General features: G+C 44.7%; 1 protein-coding gene across 1 annotated transcript in view; it reads left to right on the forward strand.

Moving 5' to 3' along the window:
- Positions 1-2,535: 2,535 nt before the first annotated feature.
- Positions 2,536-25,437, forward strand: part of LOC110467883 (ubiquitin carboxyl-terminal hydrolase 12) — a 28,310-nt gene continuing 5,408 nt past the window's right edge. Inside the window, exons 1-8 of the mRNA XM_021525285.3 lie at positions 2,536-2,649; positions 16,051-16,131; positions 19,117-19,330; positions 20,124-20,350; positions 21,542-21,618; positions 22,425-22,508; positions 23,132-23,329; positions 24,927-25,005. Of these exons, the coding sequence (XP_021380960.1) occupies positions 2,602-2,649; positions 16,051-16,131; positions 19,117-19,330; positions 20,124-20,350; positions 21,542-21,618; positions 22,425-22,508; positions 23,132-23,329; positions 24,927-25,005 (1,008 nt within the window). The 5' untranslated portion in view covers positions 2,536-2,601. The remainder of the gene's footprint in view (positions 2,650-16,050; positions 16,132-19,116; positions 19,331-20,123; positions 20,351-21,541; positions 21,619-22,424; positions 22,509-23,131; positions 23,330-24,926; positions 25,006-25,437) is intronic.

A 25,437-nucleotide genomic window follows, 5' to 3' on the forward strand; every position in this document is an offset into this window, starting at 1 on the left:
AGAGGCTGGAGCCTCCAGGCTGGGCACAGCTCTGGGTCAGGATCAGCCCCATCCCGAATTCCTGCCCGTTCCTCGCTGTTTCCCAGGGCTGTTCCTTCTGAGATGTGTTTGCTGTCACTGTGCCCTGCAGGATGAGCTCTGTGGTGTCTCAGGCACACTTCCCATTCCTTCTCCCACAGGATTTACAATGGGCACTGCTGTCATTCACAGAATTCACAGAAGGACTGGGTTGGAAGAGATCTTCAAGATCATCGAGTCCACCCCAGCCCCAACACCTCAACTCAACCCTGGCACCCAGTGCCACATCCAGGCTTGTTTAAACACACCGAGGGATGAGGATTCCACCACCTCTCTGGGCAGGACATTCCAGAACTTTCTATAAAAACATTTTCCTAACATCCAACCTGTATTTCCCTTGGTGCAGTTTGAGGCTGTGTCCTCTGGTTCTGTCAGTTCCTGCAGGAAGAGCCCAGCCCCAGCTGAGCACAGCCACCTTTCAGGAGCTGTGGGGAGTGCTGAGGTCACCCCGATCTCCTTTTCTCCAGGCTGAGCACCCCCAGCTCCCTCAGAGGTTCCTCACAGGATTTGTGTTCCAGCCCCTCTACAGCCTTGTTTGCCCCCTCTGGACACGCTCCAGGTCCTCAATGTCCTTCCCAAATGGAGGGGCCAGAAGTGGTGAGGTCACACTGGAGGTGTGCCCTCACTGTGCCAGGTACAGGGGCAGGATGGCCTCCCTGCTCCTGCTGGGCACAGCTCTGGGTCAGGATCAGCCCCATTCTGAATTTCTGCCCGTTCCTCGCTGTTTCTCCCTCTGAGATGTGTTTGCTGTCACTGTGCCCTGCAGGACGAGCTCTGTGGTGTCTCAGGAACGCTTCCCACTCCTCCCACAGGATTTACAATGGGCACTGCTGTCATTCGTGGTGCTGAGCTCCCAGAGAGCCTTTTTGTCACCCTGCTGGGTGGGATGTGCGGTAATAGCAGAGGATCCCTGGGCAGCACCACTGTCCCACCCCATCCCAAAATCCCGCTGCCACAACCTCTGCAAGGAGTCTTGGGAACCAGAGAGTTCCAGCAGGCACCTCCGAGGGTTCTGTGCTCTGGGGTGCTGCAGTGTCCCTTGGTGGGGTTTTGGTGACATCCCCCAGCCCCCAGCCCTGTGGGGACAGTGCCTTCCTCCAGTGTCACAGGGACCTCCCAGCGCCCATCCCGGTGGGGCTCCAGCCTCCTCCCCGAGCCCCGGAACCACGGGAGCTCAGTGGGAAGGGGCCCACAGGGATCAGGGAACCACAGACTCACGGAATATTATGGGCTGGGAGGGCCCTAAAGCCCCTCCAGTGCCACCCCTGCCATGGCAGGGACACCTTCCACTGTCCCAGGCTGCTCCCAGCCCTGTCCAGCCTGGCCTTGGGCACTGCCAGGGATCCAGGGGCAGCCACAGCTGCTCTGGGAAAACTGTTCCCCATACTGATCCCAGTCCCATCCTGGTCCTGTTCCCATTCCCATCCTGATCCTTTTCCCATCTTGGTTTTGTTCCCATCCTGGTCTTGTTCCCATCTCTGATCCTATTCCCATTCCCGATCCCATTCCTGATCCCATTCCCCATTCCCCATTCCAGATCCCTTTCCCAATCCCATTCCCATTCTCAATCCCGATCCCATTCCCCATTCCCAGTCCCATTCCAGATCCCTTTCCCCATTCCCCATTCCCCATTCCCAATCCCATTCCCAACCCCATTCCCAATTTCCGTTCCCGATCCCATTCCCCATTCCCGATCCCATTCCCCATCCCAGTCCCATTCACATTACTGATCCCATTCCCATTCCCCATTCCTGTTCCCATTCCTCATTCCCCATTTCCATTCCCCAATCCCATTCCCATTCCCGTTCCCATTCCTGATCCCAATCCCCATTCCCGTCCCCATTCACATTCCCAAATCCCAATCCCATTCCCCATTCCCGATCCCATTCCCATTCCCCCATCCCTATCCCATTCCCCATTCCCATTCCCCATTCCCATTGCCATTCCCATTCCTGTTGCCGTTCCCATTCCCATTCCCCATTCCCGTTCCCATTCCCACTCCCCATTCTCATTCCCATTCCCATTCCCATTCCCGTTCCCGTTCCCATTCCCATTCCCATTCCCGTTCCCGTTCCCATTCCCATTCCCATTCCCCATTCCCGTTCCCATTCCCGTTCCCATTCCCATTCCCCATTCCCATTCCCATTCCCGTTCCCATTCCCCATTCCCGTTCCCATTCCCATTCCCATTCCCATTCCCATTCCCATTCCCATTCCCATTCACATTGCCATTCCCATTCCTGTTGCCGTTCCCATTCCCATTCCCCATTCCCGTTCCCATTCCCATTCCCATTCCCATTCCCATTCCCATTCCCATTCCCATTCCCGTTCCCATTCCCATTCCCATTCCCGTCCCCGTTCCCATTCCCGTTCCCCAGCCCGGTCCCCCCGGACCGAGAACGCCTCGGAACGGTGTTTGCGCGGCGCGGGCGGCGCGGTTTTCGCGGCGCACGGGCCGGGCGGGTTACCGGGTGCGCAGCTGGCGCTGTCAGTCGCGGCCCAAGATGGCGGCGGCCGGGGGCGGATGGAGGCGCTGGTGACGGTGCGGAGACTCGCCGCCGTCTGTACCATGGTGAGAGCCCGCGGGCCGCTCCCCGGGGGCTCCCGGCCTTGGGGGCCCGCCCTCCGCGCCGTGCGGGCGGAGAAGCGGTTCGGACCCATCGCTGCGGGAGGCCCCGCCGCCGGCACCGGTGTCTGAGGGGCCGGGACGGGGCGAGGGGAGCGCGGCCGGGGCTCGCAGGGATTTGGGATAATGGGGCTGAAATCCGGTGGGAAAGGTGCAGAAACGCGAACTCGGCGCTCCCGGTGGGTGTGTCTGCCGCCGCCTGTGCCCTGAACTGTTTTTCGGGCCGGTTGGTGCTGCCTTTCGGAGAGAAAAGGAATAATCGGGCATTAATTGGCCTTGTGCCCAGGTCGTAGTGGCTTGTTGCGATAACTGAGTTCCTTTTAAAGCTCGTTCTACTCGTTTGTCAGAGCTCTGCAGTCTCTCCACGTGCATGCGTGTCCCGGCACCGTCCGGGAGAGCGGCAGGCTGCTAACTGCGTGATTATGCAGAATTTTTAATGAAGTTCCGCCGCTGTGTAAACAGAGGCCGGGGTGGCCAGGCTGAGCTATTGCCCTGTGAGTGTGCTGTGTCCGGCCGTGGGACGCCGGAGCTGCGCTCCCAGAACTCCGGGAGCGGTTCCCAGAACTCCGGGAGCGGTTCCCTCCAGGACATCGCTCTGGGGCTGCCCGCCTGGAGCACTTCTGTTTTCACAGTGCCGCCCTTCCACCGCTCAGCTTCCCCTTCTCCCTTCTGCAGCCTCGGCAGGGTCACGCCTCTTCCCTGGCTCTGTTTCACCCGGGTGGGAAAGGAACAGGATTTTCCTACTTTGCCATGCAGGTGCTGGCTCCCAGTGTGACTCCGGGCCCGGCTGAACTGAACCAGTACAAACTGGGCATTTGCAGTTTCACACCCCTAACAAGAGACATTAATCTTTGCTTTTCAAATCCCTGGCCGTGGAGACCTCCCTGGAAGTCCTTGGGAGAAGGCTTCCCAGGACTTTATCCTTCCCTAGTCTCACCAAATGGTTTTTTTTTTCCTAGATAATTTGTATTTTTTAATTGCTGTCACAGACACAGGTGAGGTGAAGGCTTTGAGAGGTGAGTCACAAATTTGCCGAGGAGTTCTGCAGCCCAGAGGCAGAGATTGACTCAGTCCCTGGAATATTTTGGATGCATTCCTGAGAGCAGCTGGCTGAGTGTTGGATTGAGAGGGCAGAGGGAAGGCAGAGCATTTCCCTGGGACTGTGCAGCCAGACTGAGCACATCCCAGTGGGGTTTTGGCAGTTTTGCTCCTGTGCCTGCCTGGATTTTGGTTGGGATGGTGGATGGAAGCTGGGCAGGTTCCTCCCATTCCCCTCCTGGAGTTCTGGGGCTGTTCTTTTCCAAGAACTGCTGCAGCCCTGGGGAGGCAGATTCTCCCACATGTTTCAAGTGGAGAATTTGCTGCTTCAGTTCTGTGCAGAAATCACAGAACAGTGCTGGTAGCACTAAATGTTTGCATGAAACTGGCTTCCAAATTTCTTAATTAGTTGTTTAATAAATGCTGTGGAATCTGTCAGCATCATCATTTTAGGTGCATGTGTAGCTTGGCTAAAATTCCTGTCAGTATTAACATTTATTCCCTCATCTAGCCCAGGAAATTAAGGTCTGGGTGCTGTATTTTAAAACTGGATGAGTTTATTTGCATGTCCAGCAAGTAAAAATACTCTTTGGTTTGTCATAAAGGTAGATGAAAAACCTGAGACTTCTTTACAAAAACATGGAAATACATGAACAGAATCCCTTTGGGAGCTGCTTTCTTCAGGATTATGCTAATCTATAGTGATTCTACAGGACTTGACTTTTTTTTTTTTTAGTAAAACATGAAGTTTTTGCCAGCATTTCCAGTCATCACCTGTCCTCCAGGCTGGAAAAATGAAACCCAGGTTTGTGCCATTGTCAGACCCTTCAGCATCACAGGGACTGCTGTTCCTGACTGCTTCTCATTTCTCTCAAATATCTCTTTAAAAATGAAATTCTGAGCTCATTAGCAGCCAGTAATGAGGTTGAACTTGAATCATCTCCCCCTCCCTAAAATTGCCTGTGGATCAGCTCTGCTGTGCCTCAGGGTGGTGGCATTTTGTGCACCATCCCTTTTCCAGGATTTTGATGCCTCACGTTTTGGCTTTTATATTTTTCAGATTCTGTGCTGCTTTAGTGTGTGGGTCTGAGCTTCATATTATGGGATGGTGAGCTCTCTTCACAGAGTAGGGAGACAAAACAATTCCTGCTCCAGCTGGGCACCAAGGACAAATGATCCAAATCTCAGCCCAGGAGCACAAACACCGTGGGCTGGAGAGAGAAAAACAATCAGGATGGGACTGCCTGGGCTGGAGCTGGAATGGGACAATGAACTCCAAGGTGCAAATGGGGCAGAACTGATCCCAGGGAGAGCCCCTGGGAGCACTCGTGCATTTGGGACCATTTTGGGTCATTTGGGTGCAGCCCTGGCTGTGCTCTTGTGCTGCCCAAGGTGGGTCCATGGAAGAGATCCTTTGAATAAATCCCTGCTTTATTCTCTGTCCAGCCTCTGCTCTAGATCAGCCTTCACAAGGCATCAGTTCCATCACATCCGTGTGGCAGCTCCAGCCTGGCCAGGACTGGGAGCTGGGAGGGAGCAGGATTGTTGATCTGGATGTGATTCATTGCTTGGGGAGGCTGCTGACACCACATGGAAAGCACAGCCATGGCCAGGAGCCGCTGCCCCAGCTCTGCTTCCCTGGCACCAGCTTTGTGTCCCAGCCCTTCCCTTTGCTCTGGCCTTTGGGGGTTTTTCCTTCTGTTTGCAGGCAGCTGCAGCATTGAGGGAAATGGCAGCAGGGATGGAAGCAGAAAGCACTGCTGAGGCATTTTGCATAAAAAATCTACAGCTGCTGTTTCAGAAGTGTACAAAGAGGAGATCTGTGGGTCTGGGGTGGATAGGTGGGAATCATCCTTTGGCTGAGGAGAGTGAGGAGGGCAGAATTCCTTGGGTCTGGCTGCATCCTCTGACCAAGATGTATTTTCTATGCTCTGAGGCAGTTGGAGAACTGAGTTTCTGAAGTCACAACTTGAGGAATTTGTTGAATTGACAGAACTTTTGGAAGAGGAGACCAGAACTTGAGAAAGGAGCAAGGTGCAAAGCCCAGAGTTGAGCTTTTCCTCTCTGGCAGCTTGTGAGGAGTCTGTGAGCAGAATATTGTTTCTTGTAGGCAATTAGGGCCACTTCCTCTAGATTCATGTCTAATTGTTGGTTAAACCAGTAGGACATGCCTGAAGAACTCCAATCCAGGCTACAAATTGAGGGTAGTCTTACTTACTCTGAATTAGGACATAATGATTGACTTCAGTGCTGGAGGGGAGGTGGCTGCAGCATTTGTAAGTCCCACATTTCCATTTGCCACCTGAATAATTTACACTGGGCAGCTCAAGCAGATCTGTGGTGTCTCTGGTGTGTAATGTCACCTCCCTGCTGTCACCTGTAGCTGTAGGACTTTGCTTTGGCTTTATCTGAGAATTAACATTTATAGCATTTATTTTTACCACTGGAAGAAGGGAGGGTGAAGTACAGCTGGCTAAGCAGATTTCTGTCTCTAGCAGTGCTCTGCTTCTTGAATGACTTGTTAACCTGAAAGAATCCAAATATTCATCTTTGCACTTAAAACCCAGCCTGAGAATAACTGAGAATAATTGTTTTTTGGGGAAAATAAATACACAACCTTTTGCAAAGCAGGGAGGAGGTCACTTCCAGGTTTCCCCACATGCTGTTTGTATTCTGGTTTAATTCTGTGTGTGATGGGTGTTTATTGCTGCAGATCTGGGGCTTCTGACAGTTTGGGCTGGAAGCAAAGGCAGCCTGCAGTTCAGGTGGAACACACAGCTTCCCTTGGAACGAGCTTTGGGATTTTACAGCAGTCCTGAAAGCATGAATGAGCTTTGGTGCTGTTCTGGTGTCTGCTCTGATTGTCTGTAAACTTTTAAAATGTCATGCTTTAGTTGTCCTCAGGAAAGTGAGAGATCATGAGAGATTCCAGCTGTGTTGTGCCTGGAGCTGAGGAAGCTGGGCACTCCGTGGTTCATTTGTTACAAGTAGACTGATTATATTAGAGGACTTCTACTTCAGAGCTGCTACCATTTAAAAATGAAGTGTGAATACCTGGGGAAGGATGCTAAAATAACAGAGTGTAGCTTGTTCAAGATGTGCTCTATTATTGAATCTCTGTTGTTTGGTTCTTTAATCAGGATTTACAGAAATGCTTTTATTGCCTTGGAATTCATCTGTTTACATGCACATCACTTGCTGTCTTGTTGCTATTAAAAAAGAAATGGTTTTCAGTGCTTGCTCCAGCAGATGTCAGTTTGGGGGATTCCTGCACTTGCTGCCAAAATAAAGGGCAGCATTGTGCATCATTATAGCTTGTTTGTATGTTGTATTTTCTATTTTCAGCTCCTTTTATAGTGAATACTTCAAGTGGGCTTGTAAAACAGATGGGGATAAGCTTTGTTATGAAAGGACAAGAGAGAATGGTTTTAAACTAAAAGTGGGTTAATTTAGACTGGAAAGGAAGGAATTTTTTCCATTATGGGTGGTAAAGCACTGGCACAGGTGCCCAGAGCAGCTGTGGCTGCCCCTGGATCCCTGGCAGTGCCCAAGGCCAGGTTGGACAGGGCTTGGAGCAGCCTGGGACAGTGGAAGGTATCCCACCCTGGCAGGGGGTGGCACTGGATGAGCTCTAAGGTCCCTTCCAACCTAAACTATTCCATGATTTATCCACTTAACCTCTCATGCACTAAGCTGTGAATATATCTCCCCATTCAGACCCATTGATTGGCCCCACAGCTGAGTTTTACTGCTCTGTAAAATGTCTGAAGTTATAAATGAAATATAAACCTATTTATAAATCTTCACCCTCCCTCAGCATCCACTTCCTCACTCTCCACAGCATTGTCCCTGCACTGTTTGATGTGTGAGGCTCCTGATAAAATCTCACTGCCAGCTCACAAAAGAACAATGCTGGTAAACACTGGGCCTTGCACAGCTGGGAGCTGTTTGTGTTTGTTCTCTTAAAGAGCTGCAGAATCCCTGAGAGCTGAGCTGGCAAAGCCTCCACACCACTCCTATGTGTGTTACTGGGTCACTGGGAGAAGCACAAGGTCACGAGTCTGGTGGTGGAGAAATCAGGGGGATGAGCTGGGAGCTGTGCTGATGTGGGAGGAAGTGGATGAGGAGCCTGGGATGGATTGAGGGCAGTGGCTGAGGAAACTGGGATGAGCTGGGAGCAGTGCTGATGTGGGAGGAAGTGGCTGAGGAAACTGGGATGAGCTGGGAGCAGTGCTGATGTGGGAGGCAGTGACTGAGGAAACTGGGATGAGCTGGGAGCAGTGCTGATGTGGGAGGCAGTGGCTGAGGAAACTGGGAGGGACTGGGAGCAGTGCTGATGTGGGAGGCAGTGGCTGAGGAAACTGGGATGAGCTGGGAGCAGTGCTGATGTGGGAGGCAGTGGCTGAGGAAACTGGGATGAGCTGGGAGCAGTGCTAATGTGGGAGGCAGTGGCTAAGGAAACTGGGATGAGCTGGGAGCAGTGCTAATGTGGGAGGAAGTGGCTGAGGAAACTGGGAGGGACTGGGAGCAGTGCTGATGTGGGAGGCAGTGACTGAGGAAACTGGGAGGGACTGGGAGCAGTGCTGATGTGGGAGGCAGTGACTGAGGAAACTGGGAGGGACTGGGAGCAGTGCTGATGTGGGAGGCAGTGACTGAGGAAACTGGGAGGGACTGGGAGCAGTGCTGATGTGGGAGGCAGTGGCTAAGGAAACTGGGAGGGACTGGGAGCAGTGCTGATGTGGCTGAGGAAAGGAAGGAGCTGCTGACAAAGGTTCTGTTTTCCCTGCCCTTTCTCCAGCATCCTTTCCACGTGTTTTCTTCACTGGAGCCCAGCTTTCCTATCTCACTTAGAGAGCATAAGATGAGAGGGTTTCACAGGAGTGTGGGCCCTGCTTTGCCTTTGGGAGGTGTGGATCCTGTGGACCTTGCAGGACCAGCTCCTCCCAGAATAAACATGTGCTTGCAGGAGTTTACAAAGCAGCCTGCATTCATTGATTTAAAACCACTCCAATTAAGGCTTCACAGGAGAAAGCTCCTGTGGAAATACAGCACTTTGGAGTTTCTCTGGGTGCCATGGCAGCAGTCAGGGTGCTCTGTGAGCTTTCCTCCCCAGTGGAAATAGGCACAGCCTTAGGAGGAAGATTCTGTGGGTTTTGGAAGCGTGGAGCCTTGGAGAGTCTGTGACACTGCTCCTTTCAGGATTATCAGTTTGTTTGGAGTGCTTATGCAGGCAAAGTGCTGCAATCCAGGGCTCAATTTACAGTAATTTGTTATGCCTGGAACAGACAGCTTTCCCAGATCCATGAAAAGGGATCCTTTCAAACCCCCAGCTGACAACTCTTTTTATCTGCCTTCAGTGCTCCACACAGCCAAGGAGTTTTAAAGGATGGAGAAAGCAACATCTAATCTGTGTTTACAAAACCATGACAATGTGTTCTATAAACTTGCAGCAATACAACCCCAATCTGCTCCATTTCCACTTCCCCAGGGTAATTTTAATAGTCCTGAAGCTGGAACTATTATCTCAGCAAATACAGTAAGTGCAGGCAGACTTCTGCATCAGCTCATGCAGATTTCTTTCCTGCAAGGTTTTAAGTAGCTCTGGCTTGGCCTACTTGTTCTTTTTTCCCCCTTTTTGTTTTGATTTGTTTATTCACTCTTAAAACAACTCCTCAGCAGTGGGTTTAAGCAGCTCCTGTAATTTGGAGTGCTGCACGATGGTGTCCCTGGGAGCCTTTCTGCACCACCTGGAAGCTGCTTCCCAGCTTGGTTTAAGTCTTGAATCTTTTCTACTCTCATTTGTTCAAAGCCAAATGAGTAATTAGAGAGCAAAATTTGTGCACCAGGCACATTCTGGACACTGAAATCTTGTAGGTTTTTTCCCTTATTTTGCCTTCCTTTAAGGGAAATGTCTTTTGCAGGCAGGTGCTTAGTGGGAAGCAGCTGGTTTCAGTCCAGGAGTTAGGATGGTGTGGAGTCCAAGCCAGAATATCCTCAGAGATTTTATTTCATCAGGTTTTTACTCCAGTGATGCTACACAGCTCCTTGGTGCATCCAACTGCAGGGAAAGGTTAGAGATCCCCTGAGTTATGAGCCATTAATTCCTTCACTTGAACTGAATTAGATCCATTGCAAAGAGAGAAATGCATAAAAATCAGGTAATATTGAAATTAATATTTTTGTACTGAGCTAAAACCATAGTAATTATCTTTAAAGAGAGGCTGAATCTTCCAATTTGCATGGGCTGTATGGAGAGGGCTTTAAATTAACTGATTGTTGGAAGTGAGCTAATGGAATTGATTAGTCTTGGGTGTGTTTTAGACAGACCTGAAGCAGCTGAAGGGTGGAGGCAAGTTGAGAGAACTAGAGAGAACTACAGCTTCAACAGGATACAAGGAGCAGATAGAAAGCTTTTTGAAATTTTGGGAGACACATCCATATTTTAAAAGTTCTCTTCTGACAATCTGCAACTGTCCACAAATGAACTGTAAATGGAGCATCTGTTAGGATGTGTATATTTATGTGTGTCCATCTAAAGTAGTAGAGTGCCCAAAATAAGCATAGCAAACTTTAACCAAAAAAAAAAAAAAAAAATTGACTTATTGTAGATTTTGGCAGGATCAATTTTGAAAAAAGACCAAACTGTAGTTGTGTTTTTGAAAAGATTGGAAGGACTTCACCATTTTACTTAATTCCCTTGTACTTCAAGCAGTTGCTTCATCCCTGTTAAAAACCATCAGTTGAAACCTCATGAAGCATTTGTTTGACAAATATTTCTGAATTTCTGTGTCTGTCAATGACACCAAAGAAATCTTGAGTATTTTTTGTCATTACATTGAGTTAGTGGTGGTTATGGAATGGTTCTAAACCCACTGGCAATTCAAAACCTGTGTAACTAGAGCCCCTCAGAACTTGTCAGGGGTGAATGCCATGAGCTCCCAGGGCACTGGGATCTCCCCACTCGTGACTCCTTCCCTGCTTTATGGGTTTTTCCCTCATTTTCCAGCTCCAGTGCTCACTGTTTGCTGAGCAGCAGCACAGCACTGACCTGATTATTTTGACAAGAGCTCAGAGTAACAGTGAGGGTCCTGACCCAGAGTTGTGCTAATTTTGGTCCTTTTTTCCCTGGAGCTGCAGCAGCAGCTGCTCCATGCTCTGGTCTCCTCACACCCTTCTTTCTGCTTTTCTAACCATCCCCACAAGTGCAGAGTTACCTCCAGAGCAGCAGAAAGCAAGATATTTGGGAATGGAAATGGGGATTCCAGCCAAGTGGGAAAGTGTTAGTTCAGGGTAAAAAAAATTGGGTAGTCTGTATTAACAGTCCTCTAATTGTCAGCCAAGGCTTGTGGTTGTTCAGGATTTCACTGAAACTCAGTAAAACTCATTTTGCTGAAAAGGAAAGAGGTTGTAACTTGAAGCAGGAACCAGGAGGATGCTGGAAATGTGGAATTCTCAGCTGACAGCAGCTCCTGTTCTGAGCTGTGAGGTTGTTCATAATCACTCCCAGCTTTTATTCATCCACAGCTTCACCAAAACTCTTCAACTCAGAGACCAATTGTAATTTCTGCCATAAAGCTAATTAAATGTAATACAGACAGAGCTGAGCACTCCTCTGATTTCTGTCAGATAAGTGAATGCAATCTATGAGCTTTTGTCTGTAAAAATAATTACAAATTCAGTAAGTTTAAGGTCACCAAGTATTGAAGCCCCTGGAAAATTGATACATTTCCAGTTTCTGAAATCAATTAAATCTAGGCTATGCAAAATACTCATTTTCTTTGCAGGAATAGGATTTTTTTTCTTTTTTCTTTTTTTTTTCTTTTTTTTTTTTTTGCTACGAAGAGGCAATAATGCCTAATTATCCTTCTCTGATCTTCTTTTGGTGCTGCAGTGAGTTACTACTGGGTGAGAAACAAAAGTTTACTGCTATTTATTCTACTTGCATGGTGCATTGAACTGGAGATAAATTTAAGACTTCTGTAGTGAGCAAAAATTACTCAGAGTTTACAATCTGGAAGAGTTGATAGATCTCTCTTCTGGTTCTGATGGGTTATTCAGTTAAAATTGCAGGAGTACTGTGGGATCACTGCCTCAGCTTGCTTAGACAGCTCCCTCAGGTAAGGGGGTTTCAAACTGCTCTTTTCACATCCCTTTTCTTTAAAAAATCCAACAAAACTTGCCTTGTGTGTTCTCTGGGTAAATATTCGTTTACCCCAGTGCTATTTTCTCTACATCTCATTCAGCTCTGAGCATGGAATAGAATCCCAGAATCCTTTAGGTTGGCAAAGACCTCCAGGATCATCGAGTCCACCATGCCAATCCCCACCTTGTCACCAGCCCGGAGCACTGAGTGCCACATCCTGCCTTTTCTTACACTTTTAAATCAAGATATTATTGCGATGCCCCTCACTGTGTTGGTATGAAAAAGTGAGGAAAACCTGAATATTAACAATTCCCTGTGCTGTTGTTTGATACTTTAATATTTGATATATTAAGTTTTTTTAAGGGTGTTCTTTGTCTTTCCAGACATGTTTTTGGGTAGACCCTTCTTTTAATTAGCTGATATGCATAAAGTAAAATGACTGCAGCTGTGACAGGAAATATTTTATTGTTGTTCTTTGGGGGTTTTCTTGGCCATTCTTAGCTGTGTGCATTCCTGCTGAGGTGGTGATAGCTGAGATGGGCCAGGCAGTTTTTCATTTTCCTGTTTGACTAATAATTCCAGAACTGTGGAAGCACAGCCAGGTCTGTGGGTGGGGTGTGAGCAGAAAAGGGGAGCTCTGAGACAACACCTGAAGTCCCAGGAATTTCCAGAAAATGGAAAACTCTGCTTATAAGTGCTGAAAATTCTGTTGTCACCTCCCCCACCTCTGTGAGACACTAAATTCACATCTCATTATATAAGTCAATCACTGTCACCACGTGGTTAAATGAGGGGAGGTTTTTCTCTTAGGGTAATTGTGCATTGTAGAAATCTGGGTTTATTCCTGCTCACAGCACTGAGTTTGATGGTCCTGAAGCAGAGCAGCAGAGAGAGCATTTCCCTGCATCTCCCAGAAGCCAAGGATGTACTCTGGGGCTGTTAAAACATTCATTTATTTCCTTTACACTAGCAGTGAGAAGTCATTAAGTTCTACATTCAGCTGTATTTTAGTTTTTAGTGTTTTTGCTTAGCTGTCTTATGCCAAGCAAACTCGATTGCTATGGATGTGGGATTTTTTCATGGCATTTCTTGTTGCTCCCACTATGTGTCACATAGTTTAGCAAAGCTGTATTGATTTTCTGTTGGTTTTAGGTGTCCAAAGTAGCACAAGATGCCAAACATTTTGGCTCTGACACCCCAAAGAGGTGCATTTCTTAATTCCCCAAATAATAAAATAAATTTTCATAGTATGTGCACTTGCCACTTTGGTTAGATTTTTAACTCTAGACAAGATGTGACTTTTATATTTCCAAAATGATGAAGTGTGGATTGTTTCTTGTGAGGAAATATTGCTGTGGTCTGTGGCAGATGGAAAATTCTTTTAGCTGGGGTGGGCAAAGGTGTGTGAACCCTGTCAGTGTGACAGCAAAGCCTCATTGCAGCAGGACGTGGCTCAGGCTGGACCAGATTGCAGCTGCACTGGGTTAATTGGCTAATTGGTAATTGAGTTGCAAAGATCCCTGTTGGGAGGAGCTGGACTTTGCAGTTCTGGACCTTACCCCAAAACGTGACTGAGGCCAAGTGGTGGCCTCACCATAAAGTGGATTTCTCCCCCACCATATCCTTGTTTAGTGCAGTTCTCCTGGACACTGACTCTGTGGTGAATCATCTGGGCTTCTGCAAGGGAATTCTTTTTCCATGGAATGCTGGGCATTGCATTTCCTGGAGCTTTTTCACTATTAATTTGTAAGTTTGCACCTTCAGAACTATTTATGATTAATCTGTGATTTTTTTTTTAATTCCTCCCACAAGTGCTTTGAGTCCTGTTTTGGGTTTTTTATCATTTTATGTATTTAATATATTATCTGGCAAGAAACTTCACAGAATCCCAGAGTGATCTGGGCTGGAAGGGACCTCAAAGCTCATTCCATTCCATGGGCAGGGGCACCTTCCACTATCCCAGGTTGCTCCAGCCTGGCCTTGAACACTCCCAGGGATGAGGCATCTAAAACTTTAGTTATAAATAATACATTAAATATAATCTAATTTATTAAGGAAACCTTATTTTTTTAATCTGCCTCTGTAGTTAATTTACCCAAATGTATAAAGTTTGGGCAATAAATACAAGGAAACACTTTGGAAAAAACTCACCTTTGACCTGTCAGGTTAAATGGATACAAGTTGGTGGCTTGGCTGACAAGCCTGGTTTATGGTAGGTTATTCAATTCTTTATATCACAGCTTTATTAAAAATTACAATTCATATGGTTTTATTTATTTGTTCAGGTATTTATTCCATGTGTTGCTTTCCAGCTGGAGCATTTGGGCTGTCACTGGTGTGACAGGTGTCACTGGTTCTGTGAGGTTTGGTACCTCCTTTAATGAGCTTTTCTCCAGTGTTTGCCTGATAAAATACTGGAGATCATGGAGGGGGCAAGGAAACTCCAGAGAAATTGAAACTGCACTTCACAGGCTGACAGGATTTACAAATTCTCCTTTCCTAATCTCCAAACATGCAGCATGGAAGAGCAAAACAACCTCAGCAGGAGCCAGTTCTGATTTCCAGGCTGAAAATTCCAGAATTTTTCCCTCTTGTGCATTTCTGAATTTTGATGCTCATCTCCAGTTACAACATTTCTCAAAGGCAGTGTGGGTCAGAGCGGTGGAAGTGGAGAGCTGAGGTAGCCCAGGAGAGACCCCTGTCAGCAAATCCTCCTTGCTGATAGTTCTCCTTTTTTTAGGTTTGGTTTGGGTTTTTTGGGGGAGATTTTGGAGGAAAAAGAGCTCCTTGGAAGCAGGGGATGGCTGCAAGGAAACAAATGAAAGGAGCTGCCTGAACTGGCACTGATGTCTCAGAAATGTTGTGTGTAATTGCTGCTTGAGCAGAGCTCTGCTTGTAAATCTGTCAGCACCCTGTGAATTTTTTGTGGGGTTTGGAGTACCCAGTTCTGAGCCTGCCTCATTTTATCTGCTTTGAGAAATGTAACTCACTGTAAATCTGATGGGGGACATCCAACTACAACTGTTAAACCAGATTATTTCTTGGTTTCTTTCCTGTTTTTTTAGGAAATTTTTAGTTATTTCTCTGTTAAAGACAATCTGGATGGAACTGTCCTTACAGTCTCTAATTAATAGGGAAGTGATGGAAATGTTAGCTCAGTGATTAAAAGTCATTGGTTGCTTCAAGGGAATAAATTAATTGAGCTTTGCTGGTCTGTAATGTTTGGTTGAATGCTTTTCTGAGGTGTCTGAAGGTGGCTCACCTGTGCAGGAGGATTTCTGTGTTGGCAAGGTTGAACTTGGAGTCACCTGGGCATTTAAAACAGAATTTGGAATCCAAAGTGTTTGGATTCTGCACAAAGGAGCTCAGGAATTGTGGGGCATCAGCAAGAAGCATTAAAGAACAAGGTGGAGAGGAATGAGGGAAGGTACCAAACCCCAAGATATTCCCATCCATAAGGTGTTGGTGGGTTGAAAATGGAAAGAGATGAAGAAACCACTTCGAATATGAAGTGGCCCAAGTTGAAATTCAAAATAAACCATTGGAATGCTTTAGTTGTTGCTTTATGTGCCAAATCAGAGCAGTGGTAGTTTTCAGTTGTGTCTAAAAGAGCAAATTCCATCCCCATTGTACTGCTGGAAACTCAAGGACATGTCAAAATGCACTGTGAGCTTCATACCTCCCCTGAAATGAAAAGCCAAAGCACTTTAGGCGATCTGAGATGTGATCAAACTCTTCCTTCCATTCTTCTGGGGGTTTGTAATTAAAAACTTCACTTGTCCACAGTATTTTGCAAAATAAAGCTAGAAGAATGCAGGATTAGATTCTTTATTTTTACAGTGCATTCTTGACTAAATTCAGTTGCTGTTTCAAGATCACTGTGGCCAACCTGGTGTTTTAAGTGAGAGCAGCTGATTGTGGTAATTCATAATAAACTCAAATGTAGAAAACCCTTCTGTTAGATCAGATTACTAATTTTGGATGAGGGAGTTGAGATTTTAAATGAGACCTTGGTACATTTATGATAATAAAGCATCATATTCATTTAATTCTGAAGAACACAGCAAACACAAAATACTGATTTTCAATGGAAGTGAATTATTATTTTCTTTGGGTTTTTTTAGGAAATTTCTGTTTTCTCTAACATAAATATTGGTTTTTTTTAGGGCGCCAATGCCTCTGCTTTGGAGAAAGAGATTGGTCCTGAGCAGTTCCCTGTGAATGAGCATTACTTTGGCTTGGTCAATGTAAGTGAATTTTCTGTGCTTAAAATGCTGGGTTTTAAATCACATCCTAATTTGGAGCTTAGCAGGATTCTCTGAGAACTTGATTGATGAGACTTCTCTCTTTGAGTGGGACTGAGCACAGACACCACATCCTGCAGTGTGCTTATTAACCAAGATAGCATTTCATCTAAAACACAGAAAAATAAATTTATTTCTTGTAAAGTCTCTGAGACAACTCTTCCTCCTTTAGTACATTTCTACTTCTAAGATTTTAATATTTAGCTGGAAAATTGGAAAAAATAAAGTGTGTCCATTGTTCATATGCTGTTCCAGACAAGATTTTCCACTGATGCTGCAGTGCAGGGAAGGTTTTAAAATAAAAATGTGTTACTTTTTAGTTCTAAAAACACCCCTCTTGTGGGAGGAGTGGAAGTTTTGTGCAGGAGATGAATGACATAGACTGGGTGGATAATTCCTTCATGTTGTAATACTCCTTCTGGATTTTTGGTGTAGCCCTGAACCCTCCAAAAAGCTGAATTTTTGCAGTTTGTTTGGCTGTGGGGCAGCAGACTTGTCTGTCAGCATTAACTGTGCAGAGGATGTTGGTCCTGCTTAGTTCAGAGCAGCAGTGGTTCTGTGGCATCCTATTTATGATGGGAAAATGCAATTTTGGCAGAACTCACTAGAAACAATTCTTTCTGTGTTCTGGTCATCAGGGTTGTGTTGAGAGCTGGGACATGCTCTATGTCTTCACACACCAAGTATGGCCAACTAAATAGTATTTATTGAGCTCATTAGAGACCCAGTTAATTGACTTTGTGTGGGTTTCTAGCAGTTTATATTTAAGACACCCAGCTATCCAAACACCCAGAACTGGTGGCCATTCCAGTGCTGCTGAGGTTTGCACCATAATGGCAAAAATGGAATCGTAACAAAAATAGCAGAGCACTGAATAGTGTGAGGAGGAAAAACAGCATCCTGAAAATAACCAGAATTGTTAGAACCCCATCCATTCTCTGTTTTGAAGAACCAAACACTGCTGTGTTTCATTTCTTCCAACTGGTTTCTTGAGGGTGGTGTTTTCACGCTGTTGTTCTGCTGAGCTTTTTCTGAAGTTATTTCTGGGTCTTTCATGATTAATGGAATTAATTGGAGTATTTTAAAGAGGGCAGTTTCATGGCTTCAGCATCAGTGCTGTTAAATATGTGATTGCACTGCAGATACAATCAGGTGTTGAACTTGTGAACAATGGAGGTCAAAACTTTGGGCTGAATAGTTATTAACTTTTGGATCAGTGAGCTAAAGCAACCTGACTGTTAAACTGTGTCTAATGCCACTGCAGAATATGTGGGAAACTGTTAAAATACTTCATATTTACTAAAGCTCAAGAAGAATGGAACAATGGTGTTATTCCAGAATTTCATCTCAGTTTTCATTTTAAGAAGCTCCTATCTTCAAATAAGCTTTCAGACTTAGAATACCTATTTTGTGTTGTGTGCTGATTTATTTAGCATGATGCTTCCTTGTTTTTCTAGATCACTAACAAGCATGTGAGTGATTCTCTCTCCTCATTCATGTGTTTGTTTAGTTTCCATCTTTATTTTCCTCATGTCAATAAGTTTTAACTGTTGTTCCCTGTTGTTTGCATATGGCATAAATCAATGTTACTGTAGCTATAATCTGTGACCTTTTGAGCTGTATGAATTAAGCTGTTCATTTTCTGTTTCAGTCTAAGTGAAACCATTTCTCTTCAGGAATCACACCAAATTTGGGTGAACAGTGGTCTTGTCTCAGTGTATCACCTAAAACCAATGTGCTCTGCAGGCAGATTTTTATGCTTTTTTGTTTTATTTAAAACATGTTGTTCTTGGGGTGCAGAACCTTGTTACCAGGCTATCTGGGGACTGGAAACCCAGAATTTTGTCTCTTTTTTGAAGCAGCAGCACAGTGAATTGCAGAGCAGCAGCTCTGAAGCCGTGGTATGTTGTGGGTGATAAGCTGATATCCTGATGTCCTCCTTGCTCAGCCACAGGGAGCAGCCTCTGCAAGGCCTTATCTGTGCCCTGACACTGCCTGCACAGGCCAGATGCAAACCAGCTGCTCTGTGCATGGCCCTGTATCATGTGCTGCTCAAAACGTTCCACTATAAGCAGGAAATACTGGTTTTGTTATTAATTTATAATCCGTTTTGCCACTGGGATTGGCTCAGATGGTCAGAGCAGGGTGCTGGTAATGCCAAGGCTGTGGGTTTGATCCCTCTATGGGTTGTTCACTTTAGAATTGGGCTCAATGATCCTCGTGGATCCCTCCCAACATAAAATATTTTGTGAAATTTATTATTTGTTTATTTAGTGTCCTTGCTACCCCTTCCCTCTCAGGATGATCAGTAGTGCTGTGCATCTCCAAAAATTTTATTCTTTGCTGAACCCTTAATTACTTTTTCTGTGTAATCCCAGTATCCTGTGGATGTTGTCTCCTCTCCCTTCCCTCACTGTCACAAGGATCAGCCTGTCCCCCATTCCCAGGCAGTGTTTCCCCCCATTCCCAGGCAGTGTTTCCCCCCATTCCCAGGCAGTGTTTCCCCCATTCCCAGGCAGTGTTTCCCCAATTCCCAGCAGTGTTTCCCCCATTCCCAGGCAGTGTTTCCCCCCATTCCCAGGCAGTGTTTCCCCCCATTCCCAGGCAGTGTTTCCCCCCATTCCCAGCAGTGTTTCCCCCCATCCCGGCAGTGTTTCCCCCCATTCCCAGGCAGTGTTTCCCCCCATTCCCAGGCAGTGTTTCCCCCCTTCCCGGCAGTGTTTCCCCCCATTCCCAGGCAGTGTTTCCCCCCTTCCCGGCAGTGTTTCCCCCCATCCCAAGCAGAGTTTCCCCAATAAATGACCTCTGTCAGTTGACCCTTCTGGCTTTACTATGTGACATTCTTGATGCACTCTCTTCCTGTCATTCCTTTTTGACAACCCTAATCCAAAGCCCTTTGTTTTTCCTCTGTTCTGTTTTTTTGACCAGTTCGGCAATACCTGCTACTGCAACTCGGTCTTACAGGCACTTTATTTTTGTCGGCCATTTCGGGAAAAAGTTTTGGCATACAAGGTGCAGCCTCGAAAGAAGGAAAGCCTCCTGACCTGCCTCTCTGATCTCTTCAACAGTATTGCCACACAGAAGAAGAAGGTGGGAGTCATCCCACCCAAGAAATTTATTTCCCGCTTGAGAAAGGAAAATGGTAAATGAATAAATGACTTTTTAATGCATTTTTAAGGATGTAAAATGTTAAATTCAGGTTTCTTTTGGAGTCTGAATTGTCAAGTCTTAACAGGCTTCTTGAAGATTTTTGTGGTGTGAAGTTCACCACCTGTGTGCTTGTCCTGTGAGTTGTCCTTATCTCAGTGTCTGTGTTTCTGGACTTGCACATGTCCAGATATTCCACACTGGCATGGTCTTCTCCAGAGGAACAAAGCACACTCCAGGTCCTTGCCCCAGGCTCTCACGAGCTCTCACAGGAGGCCCAACCACTCACAGCCTGTTCTCTTGCATTTGTGGTAGGATGAATTCCTTAGGATCAGATCTGGTGGTTATTTCCCAGGGCTGTTTGGTGAGCAGAAGTTCTGGCTGTTGATTTATCCTCTCTGCTTGAACTTGAAAAGTAAGAAACTTCCAGCAGGGGATGTTTGCCCCTGGGTGCTGGACTTAATGAACCAGTGGCCCCAAGGCAACACATCTGAATTTCTTTATTTTTCTCCCTCTCCAAAGAAAAGAAGAAAGAAACTACAAAAAAACCCAAACCAATTCTTAAGTTCTGAGAAATGGCCAAACTAAGTTTCCTTAGTGGTAGTTTTCAGCTGTTTGTTTCTTCCAACCTGAGGATAATCATTGAGAGCACAACAATGCAATTCTTCCCAAACTCACCAGTGCCACCAGAGCTGTGTAAGAGGGGAGAGGAGGGAAGGGAAAAACCACAGTGACCTGGTGTTGGGAAGTGTCTACAGTTGTTCATTCTCCTTCGTCTTCCTTTCCAGAATTATTTGATAATTACATGCAGCAGGATGCACACGAATTCCTCAACTACCTACTGAACACTATTGCTGACTTACTGCAAGAGGAGAAAAAGCAGGAGAAGCAGAACGGGAAGCTCCAGAATGGCAGCATTGAGAGTGAAGAAGGAGACAAGCCTGATCTGACGTGGGTCCATGAAATCTTCCAAGGAACACTAACCAATGAAACCAGATGTCTTAACTGTGAGGCTGTACGTGCACCACCAAACCACTCCTCTTTAGCTTTCTCCCAGCTTCTGGATTGGTTTCCCTAACACTGAGCAACCTTTCTCATTCATTAGGGTAGATGAAATTGCACTGTCTCTATTAAAATATGGAGCATAGCCTATTTTAGGACTCTATGCTCAAACCAGTGCTCATTAAGGTAGGTTGCCCAGAAAAGGCCCAGTGTTTTCCTTGTTTCTCCTCCCTGTTTCCATTGAGGCAGCTGCACCTGCCTGATCCAAGCTGCCTTTTTGTCTCCATGTTATTCCCTGTGTCAGTGATTGAGAGTTTATGTTGTGTTCCTACATGAGAGTTGCTCTTAATTTAACTCTGGCATGAGCTGAGTTGCTTGAACTGGGATTCTGTGCTCGGTGCTGGTCCTTGGCCACTCTATTTGAGAGCAAAAAAAGTGGCATGAAGTCTGGAATTAGAGCCACACCACCTTCAGACCAGGGATTTGTAGTTTGTCATATGCTCTGATTTAATAGTGCTAAAAAAAAATGAAAACCCAGATGGGGAGAGAAATAAAAAACCCAAGAAGTGGTTACAACAGAAAAGACTGTTCTTGGCATTTAAAATCTAAAGTTATGGCTATGTGGTGAGGAGAAACTCTAAAAATGGCATTAATAGGATTCTGTCTCAAGGTTTTTGCAATGAAATGTGACTGTTCCACAAATGGAAAGATGGTTTTCTTCCCTGCTAACCCATTTAATTGAGGAGCCATCTGCCTGTTTCTGCCTTGCCTCTGAGTATTGACTGTTACACCCTGAAATGCAGCAGAAAGCTGTATCAGGCTGCAGAAAAAATGGAATGTGGTTAAAACCTCTCCAGTGAGAGCTCTGAGTGGTTAAAACCTGGGTTTGCCAGTGAAATAATCAGAAGTGCTTTGAAGTCTCAAGGGGGAGAGATGTTTCATGAGAAAGTGTTTGGGGTTTTGTGCTTTTTTCCGTAGGTTTTTGGTTTTGTTTTGTTGTTGTTGCTTTTTTTTTTAATGATCCTCTTCAGATTTTAACACCACATCAGATTATTTAATCACTTTTAGTTTAGCTCAAGAAAAGGCCTCTTTGTGTGCATGTACATTTATTTTTAATCACATTGCACCACTCCAGAACTGGTTAAAAGAAATCTGCCAGCTCTAAATTGTTATCAAATATCTCTTCTTATTATTTTTTTTCAAGGTTAGTAGCAAAGATGAGGACTTTCTGGACCTCTCGGTTGATGTGGAACAAAATACATCAATTACACATTGTCTAAGGTAAACAGAATTCTTTGGGAATTGAAAAAATACCTGCCCTGGTCAGAAGGAAAGGGTCTGGATTAGTTATTCTCTGTAGGCTTTGACATGAGGTAAAATAGTGTGTGTTTTGGAAGGCTTCTTAGTGGGTTTTAGTAGTTAATAAATACTACTGGTAAATAAAATTTATTTTCACTTTCTTTTATGGGGACTGGAATTTGTTATATCGCACAAGCAGGCTTTATCAAAAAATAAATATGCAGTGTTTGGTTTCACAATAAATTCTTGATTATTTTCATATTCTTACTGAATTTCAGCTGCCTGGCCCTGATGTTAAGGGTCAGTTTGGTTTTTCCTGGTTTTTGCTCCATGTGTTTGTCTGTTGGATCCAAGGCTTATCAGCTGCTTGGATTTTTAATTTGCATCCAGCATCTGGCTATTTAATAGCTGATAATGGATCTGTAATTGCTGGGAGCTGAAGGATCATCCAGAATTTGCTACTTAATGGCTGGAGATGTGAACATTTAATTTCTGCCACTAAAGAAAACATGGAATGACTGCTGATGGAAACAAAACTCAATCACCTTCTTGCTGTTTATTACCTTTCCTAGTCAGAAAATAGGCAGTTAATAGTGTAAATTCCAGATTTTTCCAGCTGAACATTGATGCTGCATCCCAGGAATGAGACAAATACACATCAAATGGGTCTGGGAGCACCATGAATGAAAGGAGCTTCATCCTCTCTGTGTTGTTTGGGGTTTTTTTCAGCATTTTCAGCCTGGATGCTCTGGAATATCCCTGCTTATGCCACTCTCTGATTTCCACAGGGGATTTAGTAACACTGAAACTCTATGCAGTGAATACAAATACTATTGTGAGCAGTGCCGCAGCAAACAGGAGGCACAGAAGAGGTAAGGGCCAAATATTCAGGCTGAGGCAGATGTTCCCTTAAAATTTCTGGGCAAATACACCTGGTGAATTCAGGCAAAGAAGAGGTGAGGTTGTCTAGGTCTGTGTTTGGTGGAGGAGAAGTGGAGAGGCCAAGTGATTTCATGGCAGCCTCATCATGAGCAGATCCATTCTGTGTTTATCCCAGAAGAGTTTCTATCTGGTGTTTCCAGACATCCACTTTTTCCCCAGTTAGCATTAATCAGCTTAAAGCCACTGGAAAATATCCCATCTGCTTTGTCTGGGAGCACTGGGTAAAAAAAATCTTATTTCTCCCCTCAGACTTGGTCACAGCCAGAGCAGCAGCACAGATATATTCCAGCTCTTTCTTCCCACTGATGGGTGAAAAATTGATGTTGTTCTGCAGTTGTCTTGCATTCAGATGCCAGTTGTGCTGTTAATAATTTGGAATAAATATTGCCTGTTCTCACTAAGAGAGAAAAAAAAAAAGAGGATTTTTTTATCCTACCAATATTTTGGACGCCTTTTACGACGCTTCCTCATAACAAAGCCATTCTTGAACAAATCTTTGTTTGGAGTGATTTTCTAATCCTTACCCTTCATTTCACATATTTTTGTGCTCCAGAATGAGGGTGAAGAAGCTGCCCATGATCCTGGCTCTGCACTTGAAGAGGTTCAAGTACATGGACCAGCTGCACCGCTACACCAAGCTGAGCTACAGGGTGGTGTTCCCCCTGGAGCTGCGCCTCTTCAACACCTCGGGGGATGCCACCAACCCCGACAGGATGTACGACCTGGTGGCCGTGGTGGTTCACTGTGGCAGGTACTTCTGCACATTCCCTGCCTCCCCTTGGAATCTTGAAGGAATTTCTCATCCCTGTGCTGTTTCATAACGCTGCTTGGTAATGCAGGTGCACTGTCAGAGCTGGTTGGCTGGAAGTATTTTGATTTTTTAAAAAAATGTCTGTCTTTTTTACTGGGTTTTTTTTTGCTATTTAAAATTTTACTTTAAATTTTTACTATCTTAAATTTTACTTTACAGGCTAAGGTTTGTCATTTTCTGCAATTTTGTGTCACACAGTTACACATCAGACAAGTTTTCTTTGCGCTGTAGCAAAGAGCAATCATTAAAAAACCCCAAAACAACAAAAACCTCCACCCCTAATCCTGTTTTCCAGGAAATCTAAATGGAACAAAATGTAATCTTGGAAAAACACCTACTAAAATAGAATTAAATTATGGTTTTCATCTTGCTGCTGCCTAAACCCTTGAAGTTTCTTTAGAAGCTGGTGCCATCATGTGGAATAAACTGTGCACTGCTGGGTTTTCAAAATATCCTTATTTTCTTCATTAAATTTTAGTTTTAGCAGCTTCAGTTCTGATTTTAAAAGCACAGAGGAAAAAACTGCTAAGCATTTTAGGAAAAAAAGCCCTCATGGAAGGGAAAAAGTATTTCTAAATGCCTTCAGGAAGTGTGAATTTTAAAGTAACCAGTTACTACAGCACATAAATGTTTTGAAATATCTTTATGAGGAAAAAAATGCTAATAATGCATAGATTTAGTATAAATAAACTTGATAGAATTCTAGAAGATTTTTGTTGTGGTGCAGTTACAGTTATATATAATTTTTACCATTTTAGGATCTCATGCAATGCATTTTTTTGTGTAGTTTTTATTTGCCATACCTCTGCCTACACTTACATGTTTGGATAATGTTGATTAATAATTCAGATTATTAAATGGTTTTCCTTTTTTCCCTCAAACCTTTTTTCCTATGTGGGGCTTTTAGGATTCCTGTAACTCACCTGCTCTCAATTCTTACTGGAAATTTACCAAAGGCTTGGGATAAATGAGATTTTCTGAATATTTTGAGTTCTCAGAACTTGTTTGAAATATTTTGCAAATAGGGTTTTACTTTGGTTTATATTTAAATTTAGTTTAGTTTAAATTTAGTTTTATTTAGTTGCCCTAAACAAAGGAATTCTATTCTGAAACTGGAAACTTCCACCAGAAAGGGGGAAGAGCTCTCACAGAAGATCTGTCTGTAGTAAGGTTAAAACCACACTGAGAACTAAAGGAATTCCTGCTGTGAAATAAAATATTTCAGAGCTGATTTAAGTCAAAACTTCACAGTGGTCAAAATACTCAGCAGTGGTGAATGCAACACAGCAGAGATTGAAATATTTTTAATTTGATTTTTAAGATCTATGAGTGATGATATCAAATATTTACAGCATCGTATGTTTTGAATATTTTACATTTTCAAGCAGCTAACAGTAACATTTTAATTGAACCAATCTGGCAAAAATCACAAAACCTCACCAGGGAAAAGCTGGGAAGTGGAGCTGGGAAAGCCAGAGGTGATTTTGGGGAGGGCAGTGGCTCCTGGATAATAAATTTGCAATTCCTTTTCCTGCAGTGGCCCAAACCGTGGGCATTACATCACCATCGTGAAGAGCCACGGCTTCTGGCTGCTGTTTGATGATGACATTGTAGAGGTGGGTAAGGAACCACAAAACACCCAAAATCTCTGATTTCAGCTCATTTTTAAGCTCCTTTCCATTGCTAACTTGCATTTCATTGCTGCACTTAAGAGCTTCTCACTTTTTTTTGGGTCACTTTCCAGCAACAATAGGAAAAAAAATTATTTTTAGTGATGATGTTGAAACAGCTCAAGCAAATTTTTCCTTTTCTACCAACATATTTGTAAAGGCTGATATCCACAATATTTATACATCATGGATTTCACTTAATAATTAAGCAAATATCAAACAGCAGCACAAATGCCACAGCAGAGCTGCTTTTGGTAAGGATGAAAATGCTTTGTTTCTCTCAGAGGTTCCATGGTCAAGGCCTGATTAACTGTCTAAATAGCAAAATCCATGCTTGTGTTGATATAAAAATGTAGGACATTCCTCATTTTTAATTTT

The sequence above is a fragment of the Lonchura striata genome, chromosome 14 (genome assembly GCF_046129695.1).
Source record: "Lonchura striata isolate bLonStr1 chromosome 14, bLonStr1.mat, whole genome shotgun sequence".
NCBI lineage: Eukaryota > Metazoa > Chordata > Aves > Passeriformes > Estrildidae > Lonchura > Lonchura striata.